Genomic DNA, 26,768 nt, shown 5'->3' with positions numbered 1-26,768 from the left:
AGATTTGATTGTACTTCTTGTCTTCACAAAGTAAACAAACACTACTATCGCTGTAGAATCTCCGAAACGAAAAACATGACAATAAAACGGTTTTCTATCCGGAACAAGAGAAACGTTAAAAGATGAAAAGAAATTAAAAAACAACCAGAAACTTTTGTTGTCTGGAAACGTCGTCAGTAAATAAGTGAAGGAGGTAAGTGATGCTGAGTGATTAAAAGTTGTGGACTTTTAGAACTGGGAGTAGTAGATAGATAACGAGTTTTAGCTGAACGGGTTCTTTACGAAAGTCTATAAAAGTGCAGTTTATTGAAAAATAATTTTAAGTAGAAAGTATTTTTAATCGAGTGACTTAAAAACGCTCCATCCGCTGGATCATTGCACAAGTATAACATTATTCACGAATTATTTTTATATTACGTCTCCTTCCTACTCACAGAAACTATAATTCGATAAACTCAAACCGCGTTAATACACAACAGCATACATCGAACACAGACAACCATAGGACGATGGTCGGTTCATTGATTCACCTACTGAGAATTATAAGTTTTGTTTTGGCAGCGTTTATAATGATTTTATAAATTATTTTCCTGTCATTTAAATATTCAATCTTTTTTCTTAATTTGAATATACAAATTTTTAACAAACAGTTGTTCTAACGACTAATCGTTACTTGTGTAAATTATGTTCGATTTATTAGGGTAGGAATTTATTTAATAGCTGTTGACGAATAATATAATCAATGACGTATAATAATATATACTCCGTGAACGCTTTAAAAAGTGTCCGCAACATGAAATACCTTTGTTATTGTTTATTGTTTTGATATGAAATTGTGTTTACATATTTTTTGTGACAAGCAAATTTTATATAAAATTTTTGAGAGTCATTTACTTACTATTTTAGTAAAATGCTATTTAGGTATCTTGTTTGTGGTCGCTGAAGTTCGAAGAGCGAAACGTTATCACTTTTCAAGTAAGTTATTTTTTATATGTATGTTTTATAAATATATTAGGTTATGTTTTGATAGCCAGTGGAGGCGTTTAGTTGTTATTTATTTAATAAATAAATAAATTATTATGCATTATACTGAATAATAACAATTTCCATTAAACTTTTTGTCTTTTTTTTATTAAAATCATTTAAATATATATTTTCTTACTAATTTTTTTTTTCATAGATTTCCTTTTGACGAAGAAAAACAGGAAATTTGGATATACATTTTACAATTAAATAAGAACAAGCTTTCCAGATGGTCACGTATTTGTTGTGATCATTTTGATCCAAATGATGTTATCATGAAATCTAGCTTTGTTCGTCTAAAAGAAAATGCAAAACCATTAGCTATACCAAGGTGGGTAATGTTTTTATTAAATTTTTACATTGGTATTTATTATTTATATAAATTTTCTGTTTATTGTTTCTTCTATATTGTTTTCTCTTTGCATACAGGTCTTCTAAAGACGTTAAAGAGGTGGTAGGAACTAAAGCTCTCCCTAGTCCATCAGACACCCACAATTTAAATTTCGAACGGCTAGCAGTAAACTAACTTTGTCTGTCTCAGAAACTGAGGAACTCTTAGGCAAGGAAAATATTGAAGGGCATGCTGCAGATAGAGAATTAATAGCTAAAAAAAATAACAAGAGGCAATATTCATTTAATTTTTCATTTGCATTATTATATCCTTAAATAAGCAATTTTTCTTTCATTAAATCTTTTTATTTTTAGGAAGCATTATATGGGGGATTTTTCCATGTCGGACTTAGACTGTCCAAGAAAAAGAAAAAGATACATCTAATCAGTAAACATTTATATAGCAAAAAAAAAGAAACAAATTGACACCCTAAGAAAATCTACTAAAAGATGAAAACGACAAGCAACAACATTAAACGGATTGGTACAATCATTAAAAGAAAAACTGTATGTTACAGAAAATGCTGAATCTGTGTTGTTGGTAAGTTTTCTTTCACATATTCCATAAAGAACAAAATTAAATTATTATTATATTCTTTTATTTTTGTATTTTTTATTGTTTTAGGCCTCTTTACCAGAATCAGCCAAAGCATTGTTTCAACGATTTTCAAAGGGTGCCAAATATTCTCCAGAATTAAGGTCATTTGCACTGGCTTTAAATTGTATTCAGCAAAAGCCTATGATTTTGTAAGAAGAGCTTTTAATAATTCATTACCACATCCATCAACCATAACAAAATGGTACCAAACTGTTGATGGCGCACCCGGATTTTCCAAAGAAGCTTTAAATGCTTTGAAAAACAAAATTGAAGAAGCAGGGAAGCAAAATAAAACACTTGTAACACTTGTGTGTAACTTAGTGCTGAACGAAATGTCTATTCGTAAGCTAGTAAAATGGGATGGGAAAAAATTTATTGGCTCTGTAGATTTTGGTACAGATATAGAATCTGATAATATACCAGAAGCATGAGAGGCACTGGTGTTTATGTTAGTAGCCTTAAATGACAATTTTAAAGTGCCAGTTGCATATTTTTTAATTGAGAGTTTTTGATGATAAGAAAAAGCATCCTTAGTAAATCTTTGCTTAAATTTTATTTATAATTCAGGCATAAAAGTCTATTCATTAACTTTTGATGGTGCTGCCAACAATTTATCAATGGCCAATGCATTGATTTTATTTAACTCCTATTTGTACCTTCCTATAAAGAGGATGGTAAACGATTTTTCAAAATTATATTTAGGTTGCATTGCATCTGGTACTATTTCCAAATCTAGGTAATTTTTAATTATCTCTCCAGATTTGATCCAGATAACCTTTTGCCCTGCTTCCTGACATCTTATCCACCTTCTGTATGCTCCTATCTTCACATCCTTCTCCATCCATATATGTAATGAAGAGAGATCAAGCATGACCTCCATGAGGCAGTTAGGGTAGTCAACATTGCTCGTGTTATGATTAAGCATGCTTGTCTTTGAAGCTTATTCAGCTTCTATTAAGTGGTCTTTTGTTGTTATTTAAACTACCATATGAGTGCGCCATACGTAATCATAGATCTGACTAGTCATATATAGCCAGTACATCGGTTTGGGTTTCAAACCCCAAATTTTACTCTTTGACATGTAGAAAGGGAAACCTTTGCTTTGTAGGGTATTCTTTCCAACTGGGCGTTACATGTAAGCTGCTTATCTAATATTACTCCTACATGTTTTACTAAGATTGAATACGCAACACTTAAACATCAGGTTTGCATAAAAATGCAAACCTGATTAGATTTATTTATCAAGATTTCCTTCACACTAAATAATAATCAATAGTCCTTAATACAATTTAAAAAATGAGAATTTTTAATCTTTAGGCAAAACTTCAATATATCCTGTTGTTAAAATGATTAAAATTTAGGTAATGTATTTTACAAACATTATAAAAATAATTTTTTCTCTTGTAGACGAGAACACAAAAAAAAATTCATAAATATTTAATTTTAATTAAAAAAATAATTATTGTCATTAAAATAGAAATGAGCACGCCGCTGTTCTGGTAAACATACCTTGAGCGGAGATCTTTAGGACACCCGATTATATTTATAGGGAGAATACGGGACTGCTTAGTGTTGTTCGGTGGCTTAGTCTATTTATTATACGTCATTGAATATTAATTCTAAACTCTAAATTGACATTTATTTATTTAAATATGGCTAAAACCACGCCAGCGGAGAAATAAAAACTATTTTCAAGAGTTTTATTTTTAGATTATGCCTGGTAAACCATTAATTCTCAAGTATAACAACGTGTTAAATTTGTTGGTGTACTTTGAAATAGAAAAAATGAATGGAAGGTCTTTGAAACCATGTTCTTCTGTTTAACAGGTAATATATCGAAATGTATGTTTTTTATCAAAATACATCATGGAACAATTTTTTATTTAAGAGAGTAGCTGCTGCATTAAAAATATCACGACGGACAATACATACAATTATAAAAAGAAAAAAAATCATATTCTTTCAAACCCAGGCAAAAGTAGAAAAACGTGATAACCGATCTATCTGAGTGATCAAAAATGACAGTAAACGACCAACAAAGTAAGAATTTTTTCCAATTTTCTGGAATGGTAAGGGGCATTGTCCATCACAATTACGGCAATTTTTTCCAGTGTTGGTAAAATCTTCTGTAGCCAACTTTCAAACGACTTCCCATCCGTCTCCTCCTGGCAGTCTCCACTTTTGCTCTATTCAAAAGCCCACAGTGCATCTGGAACAAAACCATTCTCGCTTCCGATGTGACAGATTATCAATATTTTACCTAAAAGTGATAATAAAGATAATAATAAAAAAAATCAAAGTTTATTTTAATTTGTATTACCTGAGGGATTTTTTAAGCCTGTCGACAGCCCATCCAAAAATGCACGTCTTGCAGAAGTCACAGAAGCATCCACCCAAACTTTTGATTTTGTATGGCCAGTATTTATCCATGTTTGGTCCACGTAATAAATTGTTCTATTTTCAGCTCTATATTGTCTTATCTTATGCAGATAATCTCTTTGCCATATCACAATTTTATTTCTGTCGAATAGCAAACTGTTTCTTTCACGTTTTTGAAATTTAAAATTTAATTTTCGTAAGAGTTTGTAAAACATGGTTCTCTTAAAATTTGTCAATTATAGTAACTTCATTAGCATTTTGATTTGTTTTTGGTGCAGATAATGTGTGGGCACTTTTATACTCTTTAACGACATTGAAGACACTTTTAAAACAAACTCCAACTTTATCATTGTACATTGACAAATACAATATTTAATTGTTGTTTGTTGTGTATATACGTACACATTTGAACTTTCTTGAGATATTTACAAGTTTTAATTTATAATTTAACATGCCTAACGAGGCTTGTTACTCCCGTGCAAATTTCCGATTCACTCCCGTGCAAATTTCCTAAGTCGAACGCGCTTATAGAAGTATAATTTCAAAAACCAACAACTCAGATTACGTTGTAAATTTTCATTTTATTTTAAAATTTAGCATATTTGCGTATATTACATATATTTAATAAAATTAACGTGGGGTTTATAAATGTTTCAAAAATAAAAAAGGAAATTCATATTGGGATTCGAACTCACATACACCAGCGTATAAACGAAACACGTAAAATATTTGCCAATTAGACATGACATAAACGTATTTCAAAATTGACAGTTCTCGGTCATACAGTGACTTATTGAGATTATTATTTTGAAATACAAAAGACTAAAATAATTATAAACATTTTTAATAAATAATAAAAAACATATCACATAAATAATAATATTAATAAATATTATATATATATATATATATATACACCATAAATTCTAACCCAAAAACGGTAAACATGTTTATTACTAATATCCTTATTTATTCGAGTATTTTCTAGGTCATGAATACCTGACACACGATGTTATAAAAACAAAGTTCGAGGCGAGTCGATGGGAAATCCAGTTTGCCCTTACCGTTTTCGCCGATCAGTCTAGTCGAGAGGATTGTCGACTTTTCGAGATAACGGCAGTTTTTGTATATAAACGAAACATTTTATATGGAGGAACAGTTAATAAAGAAGATTCGCGCCCGCGATTTAAATGTTACGTTCGTCTATATAAATTATGTATTGTTAGTTAAATAAATTGTTATAAATTATCGTGCTTTTTAATAAATTAAAATAAGAACATTAAATTAGAATTAACTCACAACAATATATATGTATATATATATATATATATATATATATATATATATATATATATATATATATATATATATATATATATATATATATAAGGATATATATATATATAATATATACAAAAGGAACATTTTTATTCTCAAGAGAGGAAGAGAGAGAAATTATATCTTCTGTCTCTCTCTTAATCATTATCTTACATATGTAATGATTTCACCGATTCACTCCCGTACAAATTTCCAACGTAGAGCGCGCATATAGAAGTATAACTTCAAAAATGACTTTTTATTTGTTACAAACTTTGTAAAAAAAATGTTGACCCGGGCAGATATTATTGTATATTTTCATTCGAAACATAAAAGGATTTTGTAATTTTTTTATCATGTTGATGGTTTTCGAGTTATAAACAATTTAATACTGAAAAAACGAAAACTTACGATTTTTAAGGCTCAAAAAGACAAGTAAAAATATTATGTTTGTAATCGTTAAGTACATAAATTCAAGTTTAAACCTTCTTCTATCAGGTTCCGATAAAAATGTTTGCCATGTTTTGTTCTAAAAATATATTTTTTTATATTTGTTAATGAGGAAGGTTTGTTATCGGAAAGGGCGATCGGGCTTCATTAACAACTAAAAAACAGTGTTTCAAAATGAAATAAGTCCAAAATACTTTGTTTTTAAGCCTTGAAAATCGTCATTTTTCGTTCTTATTTCAGTTTTAAATTGTTTATAACCAGAAAATGATACAACTTAAGACCTTTTTTTGCTCCTTTTGTACTATTCATGGGTAATAAATGGATAGAGAAGAATTATCTAATGAAGTATGTAATTGTCTTTGCTAATAAAAATAGATACAAGTTATGATGCTTTAAAATTATTCAATCTGTCGTCCGAGAGACTTCAAGTTGTCTATTAATTCGAAGCGATAGTCTGGTCCCGTACTATTAATGGCCCATGCAAACTTCTCCCTTTGGGTTTTGTTGTAAATCTTCTCGATAGGAACGTTGTACTTCTTGCACCAGGCAACAGTAATTCTAGGATCCAAATAGTATAACTTCGAAGCTACTAAAGAGATTTTTGTATCCGTGAGACTTTCGGTATCTAAGCTTAGATCCTAAAGAGAAAATAAAAAATATTAAAAAATGTAGGAAAGAGAAAACGTAAAGAAAGCAAGCAAAGCAAGCAAAATATAAATTGTTAAATAAAAAATTATATTTGATTTAATGAAAGAATTAAAAACAAATAAAGCAAGAAAGGTGAAAGACTAAAGACAGAAAGTAGAAAGACAAATTAGCAAAGAATTTAACAGAGCCAACGAAAAATAGAGTGCTAATATAATAACCTTTAAAAATAATATAAAGAGAAAACACAATTTTCTTTAAATATTTAATATTAAAGATTAAAAAAAGAACAAATATAAAAAACGAAGCAAGAAGAAAAGCATAATGATTTAAAATAAAATAATTAAAGAAATAGATCAAATTAAGAAAGACGGATATAAACGTGGTACTAGGAAAGAGATACAAAAGAGCAAGGGAATGAATAGAATAGAATGAATAATGCAAATACAAATAAAAAATAAATTAAGTAAAAAATAAAATCGCAAATGACTCAAAGTGTAAATAAAGGGGAAACAGAATACTGAAGAAGAAAGTAGAATGAGTTATATGAACATAATAAAAAATAAAGGAAAAGTAAAAACAAAAAATAGGTTAACCCAGTGGCGGCCCGTGAGATGCCATAGAGCCATGGCACTACCTTGCTAACTATGCAGAAACATATTTTTTTATATTTAAAACATCTTAATGCCTGTTAATTATTTTATGTGTATTTCTTTTTATCTTCATAAATTATATGAAATCTGGCAACTGTGTGCACAATACAATTCTCACAACCGATGCTAGCAACCCACTGCGGACCGGATAATCTGCTGGTGCAAATATCATAATGGTATAAAAAGAGATAGATTTTACGAGCATCCTATGTGAGTGACAGAGATAGAGCTATATGATATATTTAGTAATACGTTTAAATGATACTAGCCGAGATACTAGGCACGGGATCTCGAGATGGAAGTTTTAGTAGATCTTATCTATTTCTTACGCCTTCACTTGCTGCTATTGTGTTTATTATCTAAAATAATATTTTGTTATCTCATACGTTTAATTTATTTATTGACAATAAATCAAATTAATATCTTAAAAAACTCTTTTGTTCCATCCATTTCGTCGTGGTAGTCCTGAGTATTTTTTTCTTTACCAAAAACGTAAGCTCTGATCAACAAATCCACTGGTAGATCCTGCGTGCAATAAAACGAACCGTGCACCACGAGCTGTTGGAGCTTTTAATCCTGTTGTCAGACCACGAACAAAAGCATCGCGATGAGATGTAATTGTTTCATCAACCCATTCTTTTTTCACTCTGTGCCCGATATTTACCCATGATTCATCCAAATATACTATGTTGTATCCTTCTGTACGATATTTACGAATTGCGCGTAAATAACGTTGACGCCAAGAGATGATTTCTGGTTTTTCAATCAAAATTGAATTTCTGCCACGTTTTCTAAACACAAAATTCATATCACTCAGCAAGCGATGAGGCAAAGTTTCTTCGACATTTAGAACAGCTAATATGGTGTTTATTTTTGGTGGTATGTTGTCACGAAAAAATTGATAAACTATTCTACGAATTTGGCCCCTGACACCTTCATCGTACTTGTTGTCACGAGAATTACCAACCTTTCGCTTCTTGGGCCTGCTCTTTGGAGATTGTAATTTGGCGAGTTGAAGAGGATAGGCCCAGCAGAAAACGGAAAGCCTTAGAGATATGCGATGCAGTTTTGTTACAAATAAAAACAAGGTTTGCCTTCTCCGGACATTTAGTTGCCTGTAATTTATTTATGTCGGAGAAGTTTTCTGCTTATTAGCATCAGTTCCTCGAATCATTTCTTTATGAAACATGCAGATAATTTTTATTTTTAAACAAAACTCGGCTTAAAACTGAATTACAAGTACTGTATCAGCGAGACGAATTAAGTAGTACCTCTGGAGCTGCTCTGCTCTCAGTTTTATTAAATGATGAATGTTTAAAATGTGCATTTAAAAAAAAAACTATTAAATTTTTAAGTATATTAATTACCATTTTTATGTCAACATCTGAAGCAGAACGTTGTTATTCGATGCTAAAACGAATTAAAACATTCCTTAGAAATACCATGAAGGAAGAACGACTTTGTGCTTTAGGTAAGCTATTTGCAGAAAAAATTTTGTAAATGGCATTGACAATTTTAATAATAACGTCATTGAAAACTTTTCAACCAAAAAAGAGAGAATAATAATGTAATAACAATGTTTAACAAACATAATAATGTTTTTTTTATTATTAATTAATTTACGAAACTGTTTTGATAAAAGTTTAGTCAATTTCTTGGCACCCTAGAAATAGTAGATACATATATAAGATAAAAGTATTTGATAAATATTCTTTTTTATACCTTTTTTGACAATATCATGAACCCGTCACTAAAAATTTATTCAGTTGGCCGAATTCTGGCACTACCTTCTTAAAGTGATACGAGCCGCCACTGAATTAACTAAAAATAAAAAAGTTAAAAAATAAATAAAATTAAAAAGCACAATAGTGTTAAAAAAATCAAGATGTAGAAAGAAAACGTAAATAATGTCTCTAATAATTACCCACACAATAAATAATAAAACAAATGAACCTGTCTTTCTGCATTATTCTGGTTTTGATCAACTTTCTTTTTTGATTTCCCCATAGATTTTTCGTGACCTTTTGGCAAGGACAGCCGATGGTTACATAGAATAGCAACTTTGGTATTGGCTTGTTTGTAGGCCAAAATTTTATTAGCTTCTGTGTCGTTTTCTTTTGTTAATTCATCTAATTGTTCTTGTAGTGTAAATGAAGCATTATACGTACGGAATACCTAAAACAAAAAGTATATATTAAATAAACTTATACACTCGCGATCATAAAATCCGGGTCATCTTGAAAATTTCAAGTTTCTTCAATATTTTTGCCTCTGGTGCAGTAATAACCTTTTTTTGGCTAATGTATTTTTTATTTGTCATCAATGTTTGTTTTAAAAGAAAAAAAAATGGTTTTTTATTGTTTTTATTGAAAAAAACAGAAAACAAATCAAATTGTTGATAAAACAGACATACGAAAAAATATGGAAAATACAGAACGTGGTAAAAAATCAGTAAAATTTCAATGACCAATATCGTGTATTGCCTCCCCTTGCTCTAATAACCTCTTGCAGACGACGGGGCATACTCTCAATTTTTCTCCGGATTACATGTTGTGGTATGTTATTCCACTTACTCACTAACAGATCCTTAAGCTCCTCTGCGTTGTTAGGAGGAGTGCATGGGTTTGAATACGTTTTTTCAAATCGTCCCAGAGATGTTCAATGGGATTCAGGTCCGGAGACCTAGCTGGCCAGGCTACCCTCGTAATTCCAACTTCGTTCAAGCATTACATACTGATCCTGGCAACGTGCGATCGCACGTTGTCCTGCATAAAAACGGCGTTTTCTCCAAGCCCTGCCATGTTGGGCATAACATGTTCTTCCGGAATCTTCGTAATGTACCTTCGTGCAATTAGGTGCAGTAATGTACCTTCGTGATGAAGGGTAATTCTGTGTGGAAGTCGGAAGATATACCTCCCCAAGCCATGACCGAGCCTCCACCAAATGGCATTCTTGGAGCAATGCAAGCTTGTGAAAATCGTTCACCGATATTCCTCCAAACTCTTACACGTCCATCGGATCCAATTAGGCAGAAACGGGTTTCATCTGAGAATAACACTTTGCTACAATCGTTAATTCCCCAACGCGCGTATTGTCGAGCAAAAGCTAGTCGTGCAACTCGAGGCACCCGGCGAAGTGGCGGTCTTCTAGCCATTACCCGAGAAGATAGTCAAGAAGAACGAAGTCTTCTTCTGACTGTTGCAACACTAAAATTGCGATTTCATACTTCCTCTAGACGATTTTGATGCATAACCGCTGTTGAGGTCAGGTTTAGTAAAGACTGAAATACAAGGAAACGGTCATCTAGTGCCGTGGTCATTGTTCTTCGTCCAGAGTCAGGTCGCCTGGTTAGCAAACTTGCCTCTTGAAAGCGCTGAAGCACTCGTTGAACCGTAGAAAGGCTTACACCAACAGTTATTGCGACTTGCAGTTGAGTGTGACCGTCTTCCACAAGTGCAACAATTTGTGCCGTTTCAACAGTCAAAGGCATTTTTGTCAAAAAATAAACACTAATAATGGCACTAATAAACACTAATGGTGGCAACAATAAACGTTTGTCCGTTGCATTTGAACAAAAAGTCGAAGCACAAACGAGACATTTAAAACAAGCGGAGTTACAGGTAGCGTTCATTTTGGGAAGTGTGCACTTTACTCCGAAATTGGCACTATTGGAATTCTTTGTTACAAAGGAAACCGCAACAATTCTCAGAAACATGCATTAGTTTGTATTTGTGTTATTATTATTTACGATAAAGCTCGTTAAAAATGAAATATCGGTGATTTTCAAGGTGACCCAGATTTTATGATCGCGAGTGTATATTATTGGAGAAAACTTGTAACCTCGGAAACCTTTTTTGGATGGTGCTAGAAAGGTCACTGCGGACGGCAGCCAGATGGTTGGTGGAGAGCGAGTCGTGGGTTCGAAACTAGCTTTTGGAACCGGGAATGGATCCAACAGACGAAATAAGTAAAGATAGAGTAAGAGATATTAGAAAAGATACAGAAATAAATAAAAAGATAGATGGCTAAAATTACCAAAGATACGATAAGATAGAAACAGGGCACCACTCAATTTTTTGGGGTTTAAGGAGAAAATTAAGAAACCTTAGAAAAGAAAAGAGATAAAGAAAGATATTTTGGTTCTGAGACCAAATCGAAGGAAAGATACCAATAGTTAATTAGTAAATAAATTTGGTCAACACAATACATAAACAAATAATAAACATATTAGGTGGACTCTGTCCACCTACTTTCCTACGAAACTTAATCGGCCTGATCTTTTTACTGGTCAAAGGTATAGTAATATTTAAAGGTAAAAAGCAAATATTCAGAGTTATTATTATATCAGGAAACTTGTTAGGAGTCGACAAATAAAATACATACATAAAACAAAAACAATATATTCGACAACACAATGATGTCGGTAGCTGAATGTACATACAAGTAATAAAAATACATTATCAATTATGAAATGGTGGTGTACACATAAAAATAAGCAGTAATATGAATAATAAGTACCTTTACAAATACAACAATATAATAATGCACAGGTTCAATTATCAGCGAAGAGAGCCTGATAGTGAGTAAGAAAAAAATTCAACCAAAGTTGATTAAAGAAGGTCTCTCTTTGCTGTTTAATGGCATATCTCGAGACACTGGGTTAAAAATGTATAACAATTATAGCAAATAACAAAAATTAATCAAATCTAAATTTACAAGAATACAAAAAGGTTACCGAAATAAAAATTTAACCAAACCGCACTTGGTTAAGTTCACATCTATCTCGCACTGTTATTTAATGATTGGGAACTAAACGTTCGTAATTATTATTTATTGAAATTTCTTAGTAGCTGATGGAAAGTTCGTAAGAAAATATTGACTGTTCTTTAAATTGAATGCAAGAATCAGTAGTTACTCTCAACTACAGGTGAAGACATGGATGAACTTAAATTCGCCCAGATGATTGAAAAAAAATATGATACCATACCATATTATTCGCCCAGATAAGTGGAGATACTAAGATTATGGTAACTTACAGTAATTCCTGATGACTGCTACACTAATTCACTGAAGGTAATTTACTTTACTATAATACTTTACTTGTATCAAGCACTGAAGTTAATTTAAATTAAAGGTACTCTATACCAATATTTAATCTAATATGATATTAGATCAACAAACTCAAATATACAAGTGTATACACATTTAGAAAGAAAATGCACAGAGAAGGTAACACAGAGACGATAATATGAGCGAAGCGCCCCACGAGAAGTAAGGCTTTTCTCAACGAGTGCCCACTCAGAAGTGGTCTCCCTTCTGCAAAAATTTACCAAACTACCAAAGAAAGGTGGGATATCTCCCCCTCAAAAACGACAGATCAGCCTGTAGTATTTTTAAGAAGGTAAAAATTCCGAAAGTTTCGAGTTAAACAACGGTACCAGCAATTGGACATGAGAAAATTAAAATCCTTTGGATTAGGTTATTATAGAAAGAAAACATTACAACGTGCCTCCGATGATATTTGCCAAATTTATCATAAAGGAACCCGGTCTTTGAGGTAGTCGATAGTTTCAATAAAAATTTTGCCTCTGTTAAACCGACCATGAGCGTATCAGCACGGGGGTAAAAGAATTAACAATAATTTAATATTTTAATCACAAAAAAAATGTTACAAACTAATGCGGACTTTACACCAACAACAAATTCACGAAGAACTTCATGAAGTCGCTTCAAGGTCAAATTTGACGTGTGTAAAGCACAATTTAACATCCAATTTTGCTGTGAATAAATTCGTGAAGAAATTGATGAAACAAAATACGTCCCATTTTTCTCATTTATTCTACATGAATTCAGTGTCACCAACCTGTGTAGATTTGGCGCGAATTAGGGATAATAATTATTTTGTTTTTGATTATTGAACTTGCATCTTTACTTTGGTTACTAATGGTTATGGAAAATAGGTGAGTTTATTATTAAATAATAAAAGACAGAAAATAAGATTATGTATTTTTTTTTTAGGAAAAACATACAATTTCGAGGCAAGAAACTGTAGTTTTTTTTTAAATTGTTTACTTTTTCCTTTCTTACACCTTATAATTCAAATATTATTTATTTAATGATTTGAGAATGTATAGTAAATATTTGTTAATAAAAGATGATAAAAGTCTTCTTCCTTTTTCTTTATTACTATATTTTAATTGGTCCAGTTATTAAATTGAAGTAAATGTCTTTATCATCGTGAAAGTTTAAAAATGTATTAATCAACATTTTCCAAGAGATATGGGTGCTATTGAATAAAGAAGATTTCTGAAACAGGAAAGGATGGTTTTCTTTAAATTGCCAAGTATTATAAGATTGCAAAATGAAAAGTATGGAATAGTATGGATATAGTACTCATCATTCTCAAAAACAGCAACTTGCAAAAAAAAGAGTTATAAATCATTAAGTATCCAAATCATATCAAGGTTGTATCATGAAATTCTCAAAATTTACAATAAATGCTCTAAATACGTCAAAGATTGATTTTAAATTCTGATAATTTTGTGATACTCCCTGGATATGTTTTATATACTTAGTAATATTTTTTTTTGAACCAGGTATGGATAATTCTATATTATTGATAAGATTTTAAATTCACATTCAGATCGAGTTCACTAAAACAATTCACCAAGACATCCTGAAAATTTATATAATGAATTCCAGATATGTAAAAAACTGTATATGGAAGAGAAAGTTTCCCATTTTAGCCAATGGGAGTGGCTGTACAGTTGAAATGATTCAATTGAAAAATCAAAGTGGAGACAATTTTTTAAGATTAATTGCTAAATAAAGGCATTATCGAACTTTCTTAAGTTAAAGATTTAAAAATATTTTTGTGTTATGAGAAAACCTCAGAAGGATCATTAATATACATATATATTTTTTTTTAATTTTGTAATAAATTTTTCTTCGCATAATTTAATTTTTAAATCTACTCAATCTATTTCTTTTCAGTGAATGTTTTCTGTCAGTTCCATTTCTCTGGCCAGTTCACAAAATGATTTAATAATAAATAACATTTTTTAAGCTTTCAAACATTTACAATGACTCCGTAGAATTTAGTTCAAATTAAATCGCAAGAAATATTCGTAAAGCTGGTTAAAGAACACAATTAAAAAAAAAGAGGTAGTACGACCTTTAAAAGCCAACATAGCCCCTTTTTTTTAAATCACTGTTACGTTAATTAAAAACATCAAGGACGGAAATTAACCAATCTTTTACGAGACAAGTTAAAGATTTTAACAAAATTTTTAGCAAACAAAATTTTTGAAAATTTGTTAAAACAAGAGTGTTGTAAAAAAGAGTACTTTTCGTTCCGACTAGAGTAATTCAGCCGCGCTTTTCAAAAAATGGATTTTTTGGAGCCAACATAGCCCCTTTTTTTAAATCACTGTTACGTTAATTAAAAACATCAAGGACGGAAATTAACCAATCTTTTACGAGCCAAGTTAAAGATTTTAACAAAATTTTTAGCAAACAAAATTGTTGAAAATTTGTTAAAACAAGAGTGTTGTAAAAAAAGAGTACTTTTCGTTCCGACTAGAGTAATTCAGCCGCGCTTTTCAAAAAATCCAACACAAATTCAAGATAGAGCAATTACTATTTTAATAGGGATAAGCCACAATTGAAGTTTAAAATAAGTTTATTGATGTTTCAATTTCCACACAGAAAAATACAAACATTAATAAATTAAACAAATTTTATTTTTTGTCGTTGTAAAATCAATCCAGTCATAGTCTGTACTCCCTCTATACTAATATTTGCCAGTTTTCACTAATCTATTAACAAAACTATGTCTCCCTTTTGTAGAGTCGTATTAAATTACTTTTTATTCATGTTTCCCATTAGAAACACCTTCTTAACATCGGCACTCATATTGAAGTTGTCTCCCTCGTTTACATAAATCGTTATCATTTAGGTATAGCTATAGATCTAAGTAATTCCTTACTACCACTAAAAACAAATAGGAGCTACCTATTCCACTGATCTCCCGGAAATTTTTTCCTCGGGGAGATAAATCGATATACAACTTTATATCTAGTGTCACTTGAACACGAATAGAGCTTGCAGTTGCTGGATCCAGCAATCCAGCTGGTACAGAGTTTTTTTATATACTGGATCCAGCAAAGCATGCTGGATCCAGTAGCGCGGATCCGCCAACGTGTCAAATTCGAAATAAGTTACTTTGTGTCTTCATTAGCCTCTTTATTCAAAGCCGTAAGTCGCCAACTTGCCATCCTATCGCGCTAGGTGGTAGAACGTGCCACAAGTGCGATTGAACTGCAACATCGCGTCGCCCTCTCTCTCGATTGCCCCGCCTACGCCTACCCATTGACTCTTAGCTTAGACCTCTTCCATTTGTCTATTTTTTAGTTGACTTTCTGTTCTCGCCTGTAAAAGTGTTTTCACGCCTAATAAGTACCTCTCTTAATCTGCTGTACTGCTGTGTGTGTTGTTTGGAAACTGAATGGTAAGTAATTTGACTAATTCTCAACTTGCACAATGCAGAACATTTTAATCTAGGTTTGATCAGAATTCACAGCTCGTGCACCGCCGAACACTGCATTGAATTAGTGGCAGAACGTTTAAAAATTTTTGGTTTAGTGGTTGAATCCGACACCATTGGTATCACAACCGACGGGGCATCCGTTATGGTGAAAGTTGGCAATCTCATGCCTAGCTATCAACAACTGTGCTATGCACATGGAATTCATTTGGCTGTATTAGACGTGCTGTATAAAAAGAAACCTCAAAGAGAAGTAGAACAAGCAGCAACAGACGACACTGATAAATATGAAGACGAAAATAAAAATATGGAGACCGAGATGAATGAAAGATTTTCAGTAACTAACATCGGCGAGTCTTGTTGAATTGGTTTCCTGTTACAGCAATCTACTCATGAAAATACGAAAAGTTGTTAAAACGTTGAAAAATCACCTACCAAAGACGACATGTTCTTGCAAAAATATGTCAAGGAATTAAGTTTGATTCTTGACTGCCGCACCAGGTGAAACAGTTTGCTCAGTATGCTGGAACGTTTCTACAGCCTAAAAGTTTGCATCGATAAAGCGTTGATAGACATTGATTCTGCGATAAAATTCTCTGCCGGCGAGTGGTTAATAATCAATGAGTTGATCGCCACTCTTTAACTGGTGCAACTGGCTGTAGAAGCTCTTTGCAGAAGAGAGTCCACTTTGGTAACGACCGATACAACCTTAAAATTTGTCTTAGACAAACTAAATAGCCAGGACTCTAGCATTGGTGCTGAGCTATCGGAAGCACTACGCAACAAAATCGCGGAACGGCGCCTCTCTGAAATTACAGGTACATTAGTATACTTACAAAATCCAAAAAAGTATGACGAAGGACTGAACAATCCTGGTTATTTCCCCATGTCGAAAAAGAATGCAATGTGTATATAAATAAACAAGTGATTGTGGAAACAGTACAAGAGGACATAATGGAAGTAGAAGATATGCCAGCTAATCCGGAGACCGTGAATTTTACTTTAGAACAGAACTTGAGATTGAACTGAAACAAGAGAGAGAAAACTATTATAACCAAAAAAAAACTGGTTCTCAAAAGATTACGAAAAGATTTCGAAAAAGAAAATGACCGTTTACGAGACCGAAGGAGTGAAAGGCGATCATTTGTCCATGGTTTATGACTATTTGATAACCGGCAATATTTGCAGATATATGCAAGGTAGGTTAAGCGATAAGACGATAGATAAAATATGTTTTTTAAGGTCTTATTTCCAAAAAACTAAATAATATATTTTTGATCAGATAAAAGGCATATATCGAGCACAGTTTAATTTAATCTTGCCCAAGTACTTTCGATCCCTAGATCATCTTCAGGGGCATTTCGTCAATTGCGGCCTATCCGACAAGAACAAAATGTCATAAACATATAAATGTACATCACACTACACTACAAAAGGACAAACAAACACTTTAAAATTATTTAAGAAAGGCTACATTATGTGCAGAAGCCGGAGACAGAATCTTTCATTTTGTCTCCGGCTTCTGCACATAATGTAGCCTTCCTTAAATAATTTTAAAGTGTTTGTTTGTCCTTTTGTAGTGTAGTGTGATGTACATTTATATGTTTATGACATTTTGTTCTTGTCGGATAGGCCGCAATTGACGAAATGCCCCTGAAGATGATCTAGGGATCGAAAGTACTTGGGCAAGATTAAATTAAACTGTGCTCGATATATGCCTTTTATCTGATCAAAGTTCATTTATTCGAGCATTCAACCTTATATTTATTTAAATAATTTATGTTTCTGTTGTTTAGAAATTTAGAATACACACTGATTTTTATCATGATATTCAAAAAAAAACTCGTCCTCTGTAAGCTATGGAAGAATACTTAACTTGTGTCAGCTCAAAATTGCCATCAATGAAATTTGCTTCAAATGAACTACTCTTACAACAGATAAGTTCAATTGGATCAAATTTCATTCGTGACAATTCTCAGCCGACACAAGCAAAGCCCTATGTTTCACTTCCACGGCTTACTGAGTACGAGTTTTTTTTAATCTCATGATAATTGTGGTATTTGTCTTAGCCATTTTAAGTTAAAGAGAGGTAAGATTGATTGCGAATTGCTACTGATTATACGTTCTTATTTCATTATATAAGATAACTTTTATTTTATAAAAAGTTTAAGTAATAAATGAACAAAAAAAACATTAAATCGTGTTTTTATTTTGATTCCAGATTTTGCTGGATTCGCGCTGGATCAAGCTGGATTCGGGCCAATCTTGCAAAAATCCAGCTAGACTGAAAATGCTGCTGGATTGCAATCACTAAACACGATGAATCCTAGTATGTTCTCTACCGTGGCAATTTTTTTCACCCTCATCATTGCATCCACCATTGATTTACTTTGCCGAAAGCCAAATTGTGTCTCAGATAGCCTACCACTTTCTTTAAGTCTCCCAGCAGTCTCTTGCATCTCGGTTTCTTTAAACTAACAGTCACTTCCTTTTCTTTCAGATGATTCAGAGATCTCTTTAATCTACCATAGTTGTCGATATCGTTCCCTATTCGGTCGCGAGAAGAGGCACTTTATCTGCTCCTGTAGACGTTTTCCGAAAAAATTTTTACTTGATGACGTTTATATCACTGAAAACTACTCTTGATTCCTATATCCTCGCCATTGGGTGATTTGGGTATTTTATGTTATTTTATCTATGCTTTAGTTTTTAACTGACATAGCCTGGGCTACATCACTGAACAATTCATCAAGCTTATTTCTGAGGTTCTCCAGAGCAAGTTCAATAAAGTCATCTTCAGGCATAACTGCTTCAGTCAGCAATACATTTATGCTAGTGGTTGTTTCGGCTAGTACATATCGTACTTCTTTTTTACATGTATCCATAGGGCGGCCTCATTTTTTTTATTTTTGGCTTTTTCTTCTTCTTATTGCACCGTCTCCTTTCGAAGGTTGACGATCCAAATGGCAATTGTAGCTTGCGCTGCTGCACGAAAGATTTCTGTGGGTGGCCGGTCAAACCATCTCCTCAGGTCTTTCAGCCACGAGTTCTGGCGTCTTCCAACTGATCTTTTGCCCTGCACTTTACCTTCCAATATGATTTGGAATAACTCATATCTTTAACCTCAACACACTACCAAAGTATTGTATTTTTCTCTCTTTGATTATGCTGAATAATTCTTTTTGTTTACTCATGCGCCAAAGTACCTCGCTATTGGTAACTTTTTGTATCCATGGAATTCGGAATTCTCAGCATCCGTCTGTATATATACATTTCAAAGGCATCTATTCTTTATTTATTTTAGAGTCCATTGTCCAACTTTCACAGCCATACAGCAAAACAGAGAAAATGTAACATCTGATCATTCGAATTCTGAGCTCTAGACTAAGGTCTGATCTTGTAAAAAATGTTTTCATGTTCATGAGTGTTTTCCTCGCTTTTTCAATTCTTGATAGGATTTCTTTTTTGGGTTACACTGGCTGTTAATATTTGCTCCCAAATATTTTATTTAAGTTACCTATTCTATTACCTATTTGTTGCTTGGCGTACACATGTACGTTTCTAGGTATATTTGAAAATACTAGAATTTTAGTTTTGGAAGCATTTAGATGCAAACCGAACATTTCGCTATGACGAACTACTGCATTTATTACATTTTGTAGTTTTTGTGCGTTGCTTGCTATTAGGACGGTATCATCAGTGTACCTTGAACCTCGTTTAATGCTTTTCTGAATATAGATTCCGAATACAGATAAAATAATAGCGGTGATAAGATGCAACCTTAGTTCTCAGATAATTCGCAAGTCTTGTTCGTCAATCCAGTTGTTCTCAGAATTTCGATCATCTTTGAATGGTTAACGCAGTTAATTTTTAATTATCTTTCCATAATCAATAAAACATGCATATACATCTACATTCATGTCTCTGCATCATTGTGTTAATACCGTTAAGTCAAAACGAACTTCTCGTGTTCCCAATCTATTTTAAAATCCGAATTAAGTGTCACTCATCTCAAACTCACACATCTTGTTAATTCTTCTATGAATGATTCTGAAAAAAGTTTTAGGGATATGAGACATGTTGATTTTAACTTTTTATGTCCTCCATATTATTTCCACAAGTTATGGCGAATCTTAAATAATGGAGTAGAACATTCGGCCCGTATGCATCCAAGGTTTGGCATTCTCTTTCGTAGTATTTGCCGTATCCATGTGTTTCGTTTCATTGCTTTTCTCCACTGGATTTTTTAGTAGAGGCTTTTTTCTCGGGTATGAGTTTGAATATTAGGAAGTAGCCGACGGATAAGAATACATATGGTACGTTTAGTTTAAAGAGTCTACTGGTCTGGTAACCCTTTAAGGTTAAAATAAACAAAAGTTAACCTAAAATGTCACCGATAAATATTTTACCAAAGTTAAAGGGAAGTTAAGAGGTAAGTACTCATAACTCACCAGGTGCATTTCATGTATGAGTATTAATACATTTTGTTGTTCCACTTATACCTCAATGTATAGTGTAAAGTTCATGTATTCCAATTCCATAGCCTAGCAAACTGAATACAAATACCTTAATAGTAAGACCTTCCATAAGTTCATTCAGATGTTTGTTCATAATTTGTGTATTAAGTCTGTCAAAGAGATCATCACCAGGTTTTTTGTTTTCCATAAACCGACCCAAGTTTTTGAACACCCGTTTTTCCACTGGTACTTCATTATAATACCTAAAAAATTAATGATTATATCAGGATATTATCTTCTTTATTGACTTTAAATTATATTTATCTTAGAAGTGTTCTAAATAATATCTTGTGCTTACCTCATTGAAGCTTTACCAAGAAAATTAAAGACTACAACAAATTTCTTATCATCTTTTTGCTCATGAAGCTTTATGTGCTTTACTTTCAAAGAACAACAACCCACCGTATCAGCTTGATCTTCATCCTTTTCATTACCAGCTCTGAGGGCTAGCTTATCAATGAAGTACAATGCTACAGCTCTCTGTCTCACTTTCATTTTCTTTGATTTCCAGTCCTAAAGAAAAAAAATTTAATATACGTTATTACCAATTGTATTTTAGTCATCTGTATTACTAGTCTACACCAGTTACAACTGAAATATACAGTGAATGTCAGTACATGAAACGTAAAAGCACTAAAAACAAAAACTTAGAAACTAAGAATCACTTAAAAGAAAGCTGACACGATACAATATTGAAATCGCTGGAGAAGCTGAAACACACTGGATAGAAAAGGACTATTTCAAAACACAAGATGGCAACTACATTAACTTCTCTGGCAGCGAGACTCAGAATTTTACTGGTGTAGCCATTTTGATTTCACCAAGATTATGAAAATTAATTCTTGAATTCCAAGGTCCTAACGTTAGAATAATACGCCTTAAACTAGAATCCAAACCGCACAACTTTAACATCATTCTTAAAACTTCATATAATAGAAATTACCAGAGACATAAATCTATGAAGAGAGACCATATACGACATCACGACGACCAACGGGTCACCACTGAAGATAGAGAGATCTGCTCTTAAAGAAAAATTGAAAAAGAAATATATATATATATATATATATATATATATATATATATATATATATATGTATAATTATATATATATATATATATATATATATATATATATATATATATGTATAATTATATATATATATATATATATATATATATATATATATTATATATATATATATATATATATATATATATATATATATATATATATATATATACCTCTTGATATTGTTTTCGAATGTCCTTAATACATTTATGTAATCTCCGTGCTGCTTCGTATTTTTTTAAGTCTCCTTCTCCCTTTAGTTTGGAACTATCATGCAACCGTCTGTATCTGAGCTTCTGTTGTATATTTTCTCTATAGGAAAATAACCATGTAAAAGTATTTAAATGACAGACTTTATTCCATTTATGTCCAAGAGGAGGTTTCGGTATTTTGGAATCCTTACTACAATTAATTCTGATATCTTCAGGTTTGAGGCGTTCTTTCACTTTGCCGTTCTTGGGATGCTCACCTAGACCTAAAAATTTAGAGAAAAAATTTGTAATCCACAATACTTTTTTATTTGAACAAAAGAACAATAAAAAATGAAATTAGTGGTTGAACCAATAAAACAATTGTTGGTTCTTAATTTAAAAAATTATAAATTAATTTTTATTTAAACCAAATTAGTAGTTTAACAAACTCTAACGTTTTTTTCTTGAATAAATTTCAATTTGCATTTAATATCTGTGAGAGTTTGTTATGGAAAATGTACTCTTTTTGCTCGGTGCTGGTCGCAGATTTCATTAGCCACTCATCAGCATGTGGGGTTTTACCAAAAAGTTTAATAGTATGACCGGCAACCCTGTCATTTATTGAAACATAAGGATACATTGAAACCGAATCGAATCAAATCGATTGGAAGAAAACCGAATCGAACCGAGTCGATTGAAATCGGTTGGAATCAAGTGTATTCGATTGAAATCGATTGGAATCAATTGGAATCGAGTCGACTCGATGGAAATGAAATCGAATCGTATCGAATCTTCTTCTTCTTCTACGGCACTACAGCCCAAAATGAGCCTTGGCCTCCTTTATTTTTTGCCTCCACCCTTGTCTGTCTGTGGCTGCTCTTCTCCATACACGGACTCCTAAAAGTGCTTGTGCTCCTAAAATTCGATACGATTGAATCGTATCGAATCAATCGAATAAAATTAAATCGAATTGAATGGAATTGAATTGAATTTAATTAAATTAAAAACTGTCGCCTCTGGCGTATCGTAAAACGGGGTTACTTTGCACTGAGCAGGGTAACTTTGCACCAAACGTGTAAAAGTATATTTTCTGTAAACCTACGCTCAATTTTGTTTATATATTTGTACTACCTCTAGAGCACATAGGCAACATCGCAATAAGTGAGTAAAATGCGCGCGATTGTCTCTGCGGTCGCCAGTTGCCAGTTATCTATCAGCAACGGTTAGAATATTAACCTCGAAAATCTGTTATTTTCTAACTTTGCAAAATTATACTGTGCAGACAGTCCCAGCGGACACAAATTGGTAAGTACACGTCTAATGGCATATACCTCAATCGATTGCGATTTTTAGTTGTTAAAATAACGGTTTTAAACCAGGATATCAATAACAAAAAAAACATTGTTTACATGTGCACTTAACACGTGAAATTGGGTATACTTTGCACCGCTAATTTGCAAGTGGTGCAAAGTATTTCCAAGAGTAAAATGTTAATACTTAGGAAAATTGTTTTTAGGAAATGCCCAGACGTTATAAAAGGAAACTGGGATCTCACAAATATGCAGACTACTCAGAAGAAGATTTGAAAGCATGTCTGTCAGCAATAAAAGATGGCATAAGTACAAGAGTTGCCGCTGAATCCTTTAACATTCCAAGTAGAACTATTTTGTACAAATTAAAAGGAGTACATGCTGGAAAACCTGGATACCCATCAATAATCTCTTATGAAGAGGAAAGGTGCTTCGTACAATGCATTCATAGCCTTAGTGATGCTGGATTTCCTGTTACTGGAATTGAATTATAATTGACAAATAATCAAGACTCATTTAAATCGCCAAGGAAAAAAAATAACTTGCTTTAAGGATAATACTCCTGGTATGGATTGGGTCAAATCATTTTCAAGTCGTCATAAGGATCTTACTGCAAAGATAGCATCAAACTTAAAAAGAAGTAGAGCAGCACTCAATGCAGACCAAATGGCTGAATACATACAAAATTTAAAACAAATATAAACTGGTGTGGAGCCACATGCTATTTTTTAATTATGACGAGACGAAGTTAACAGATAATCCCGGACAAAAAAAAGCTATTAATTAAACGTGGGGTTAAATTTCCTGAACGAATTTGTAACTTGAAATGAAAAAAAATAAAAAAAAATGAAAAAGACAGAAAAGATTTGATTTCACGTTCAAAGCGTCTATGTATCTATTGATACGTATTTCGACTTAATAAGTCTCATCAGAATAGTTATTCATAGCCGTTCTTAACGTGAAAAATAATCTTCTCCGTCTTATTAGGAAGCAACAATAAAATGGCTTCGTTTTGGACGCAATAGCGACATCTGATAGAAAAATCGGTAAGATAGTTTCGAAACAAATTAAGATTTCTGCTTTAATCTGGAGCCTTCTAAAAATTGCAAGACATGGCCAGACGTTGATAAAGATGTTAATAGAATTTGTAACTCTTCAAAAAGTAGTATTTTTTTTATGATTGTGTGGAAATGCAGCTGGTGAGCTACTACCTCCTTATGTGGTGTACAAATCCAAGCATTTGTGGGACACCTGGACCGAAAATGGCCCCTCTGGTACGCGTTATGCAAATACTGCATCTGGTTGGTTCGTTTAACACTATTCTATTGCCCAGGCTGAAAAAAATTCAGGGAAAGAAGGTCATTTTAGGAGACAATTTTTCTACTCATATAAATGTTGAAGTCCTGGATTTTTGTCGAAAACACGACATAAATTTTATATGTTTGCCTCCGAATAGCACCCACGTTACACAACCGCTAGATGTTGCATTATTTGCCCCATTTTGAAAAAGGCCTGGAGGGCAATTTTATCTGAATATAAGGAAACTCATGTGGGGAGTAGATCAAATGTACTTGAGAAACAGCATTTTCCAACGCTTTTACGATCATTAATCGAAAAAATACAAAAGAATAGCGATGAGTTATTAAAGTCGGGATTCAGGAAATGTGGTATCGTTCCTTGTGATATAACACCGCTCTTGGAGCGGTTAAAAATAACTCAGCAATCTAGTGTGATAACTGATAGTCATACAACAAACAATAATAAATCAAGTTCGTCAGATATCGAAAACACTTTCATTCGATATTTAGAAGATAAAAGAAAGGAAGCCACCCAGTTTAAGACAGGTGGGAAGAAAAAGAAAATAAATGTTCCAGCAAGACAAAACATTGCCCATTCTGAAATTAGTTTAGAAGCTCTAACTAAAGCATCTACTTCCACACTTCATCAAGCTGTTGAGCCAGAAGTTGTAGATGATTTAGAGAACGATATTGCTTTGGACGACCACTTTCCACTAGGCAGGGATACATCAGATGATGAAATAAATGAGCTGCAAGAGATGAAAGAAGAAGAAGAAGCGAATTTAATGAAAAACTCGCCTCAGGTTCTCTTGGAACAAATATTGCCGAAAAAGTTAAAAACTCTGCTTAAAAAGTTAAAAAAGAATCATGTTAAAAAAATATTGGTGAGTACGTTTTATTTGTCTATGAAGATCATGTTTACCCTGGAGTCATAAGAACAATATAAAATGACGGAGCGATGATCAACGCCATGTCAAAATCAATAAAGTTTTGGAAATGGCCAGAAAGACGCGACGAAATATAGTATTCGTAGGACAATGTAATTGGCGTCATAAATCCTCCCAAGAAAATTTCCAGACGAGGATTTTACATTGTTCCGGAATGCGACAAATTGTGGTAGGATTAGATTCAAACTTTGTATTTTCACTATTGTACTTCTAATAAAATTTGTTCTTTTAAAATGTAGCAATGTTCTTTCCCGTTAGGCTTCTTTCATAAATGTAGGTAGGTTTATATTCAAAAAACTGGGCCGACCAACATTTTTTGCATTTAAATGGTGCAAAGTTTAAAATCAGATAGGATTACTATGCCCCAGCCAGCATTTCGTAGCCAAATATTATTAAAATATCAAGTGGAGCAAAGTATGACTCTTCTAGGGTATACTTTGCACCACTAATAAAATTGCATAAATCTTAATTATGCAATATAACTAAAAAACAGCTATAATAAGAGCTATATTACGACCTGTTGAATAGATATTTATAATAAAAAGTTCAGATCTTCTTTTGAGTAACGTTATATCCACTCTAAGAAAATGAAACTTAAAACTGGTGCAAAGTAACCCTGTTTTACGGTACCTATATGACAAGAAAGCTAGCTATGCTTCCCCTTCTCGGTTACTCTCGGAGTATCAAATACCCTATAAATAAAAATAATACACTAAAATAAAGAGATAGTAACAAAATACATATTTGTCAATTATTTTAAGAGATACTATTTTATGTTAAAAAAGATTTACCAATAAAAAGTCCTGGTGGTGGCAGCTTAAACTGAATGTTTTGCTTGAGCCCATCAATATTACAAGTACCATACTTTTCGACTGTAGCCTCATTCTTTTCCTTTAAGGTCTTTTTCTCTTCCTTGGATCTGTTCTTATTTTTTTTTGCTACATCCATGAAATAGGCATGCATCTTTTTAAAATTGCACTTTTTCAGGTCAGTTATAATGGCACGTTCATCATCTGTCATTACCTGTTGATTTCACGAAAAAAAATAATTTGAAATAAGCCGAAAATTACAGAACAATTAAAAGGTTTATATTTCATATAAAATCAAATTATTTTAAAACAAATTAAATAGTTAAAAAATTTAAAAAATAAAATATACTAGAATTAGTAGGGAGAATTCAAAAATTTGCTGTAAGTTTTGTTGAAATCCAGAATTCAAAAGTAACACCTAATATTAATATTAATATTTAAATCAACATGTCCAATGAAAGTAATCAGTACTCATTTCCATAATGCCAATGTCCAACCTCGAGCCAAATCAACCTCGGCGATCAAAACATGCCAGTTCAATAACTAGGATATTTTCCACAAAAAATGGAAATGGGACCATATCATATGTCACAAACCCAGCAAAATTTCAGTCCAAGCCAACCA

At 32.4% G+C, this 26,768-nt stretch overlaps 1 protein-coding gene and 1 long non-coding RNA gene across 2 annotated transcripts in view; one reads left to right on the top strand and one right to left on the bottom strand.

Moving 5' to 3' along the window:
* Positions 1–915: 915 nt before the first annotated feature.
* Positions 916–1,530, top strand: LOC140441545 (uncharacterized). The gene is made up of 3 exons (XR_011951012.1): positions 916–975; positions 1,181–1,354; positions 1,453–1,530. It is a non-coding gene; the product is annotated as an uncharacterized lncRNA (long non-coding RNA).
* A 4,960-nt stretch (positions 1,531–6,490) lies between these two features.
* The window catches only part of LOC140432669 (DNA topoisomerase 1-like), a 45,769-nt gene continuing 25,491 nt past the window's right edge, over positions 6,491–26,768 (bottom strand). The window contains exons 3-8 of the mRNA XM_072520714.1: positions 26,127–26,358; positions 21,763–22,064; positions 20,816–21,030; positions 20,567–20,720; positions 9,409–9,630; positions 6,491–6,795 (exon numbers count right to left, since the gene is read on the bottom strand). Of these exons, the coding sequence (XP_072376815.1) occupies positions 6,556–6,795; positions 9,409–9,630; positions 20,567–20,720; positions 20,816–21,030; positions 21,763–22,064; positions 26,127–26,358 (1,365 nt within the window). The 3' untranslated portion in view covers positions 6,491–6,555. The remainder of the gene's footprint in view (positions 6,796–9,408; positions 9,631–20,566; positions 20,721–20,815; positions 21,031–21,762; positions 22,065–26,126; positions 26,359–26,768) is intronic.

This window comes from Diabrotica undecimpunctata, chromosome 1, assembly GCF_040954645.1.
Source record: "Diabrotica undecimpunctata isolate CICGRU chromosome 1, icDiaUnde3, whole genome shotgun sequence".
NCBI lineage: Eukaryota > Metazoa > Arthropoda > Insecta > Coleoptera > Chrysomelidae > Diabrotica > Diabrotica undecimpunctata.
The sequence above is the reverse complement of the archived record's forward strand: the minus strand, read 5'-3'. Positions and strand labels throughout refer to the sequence as shown.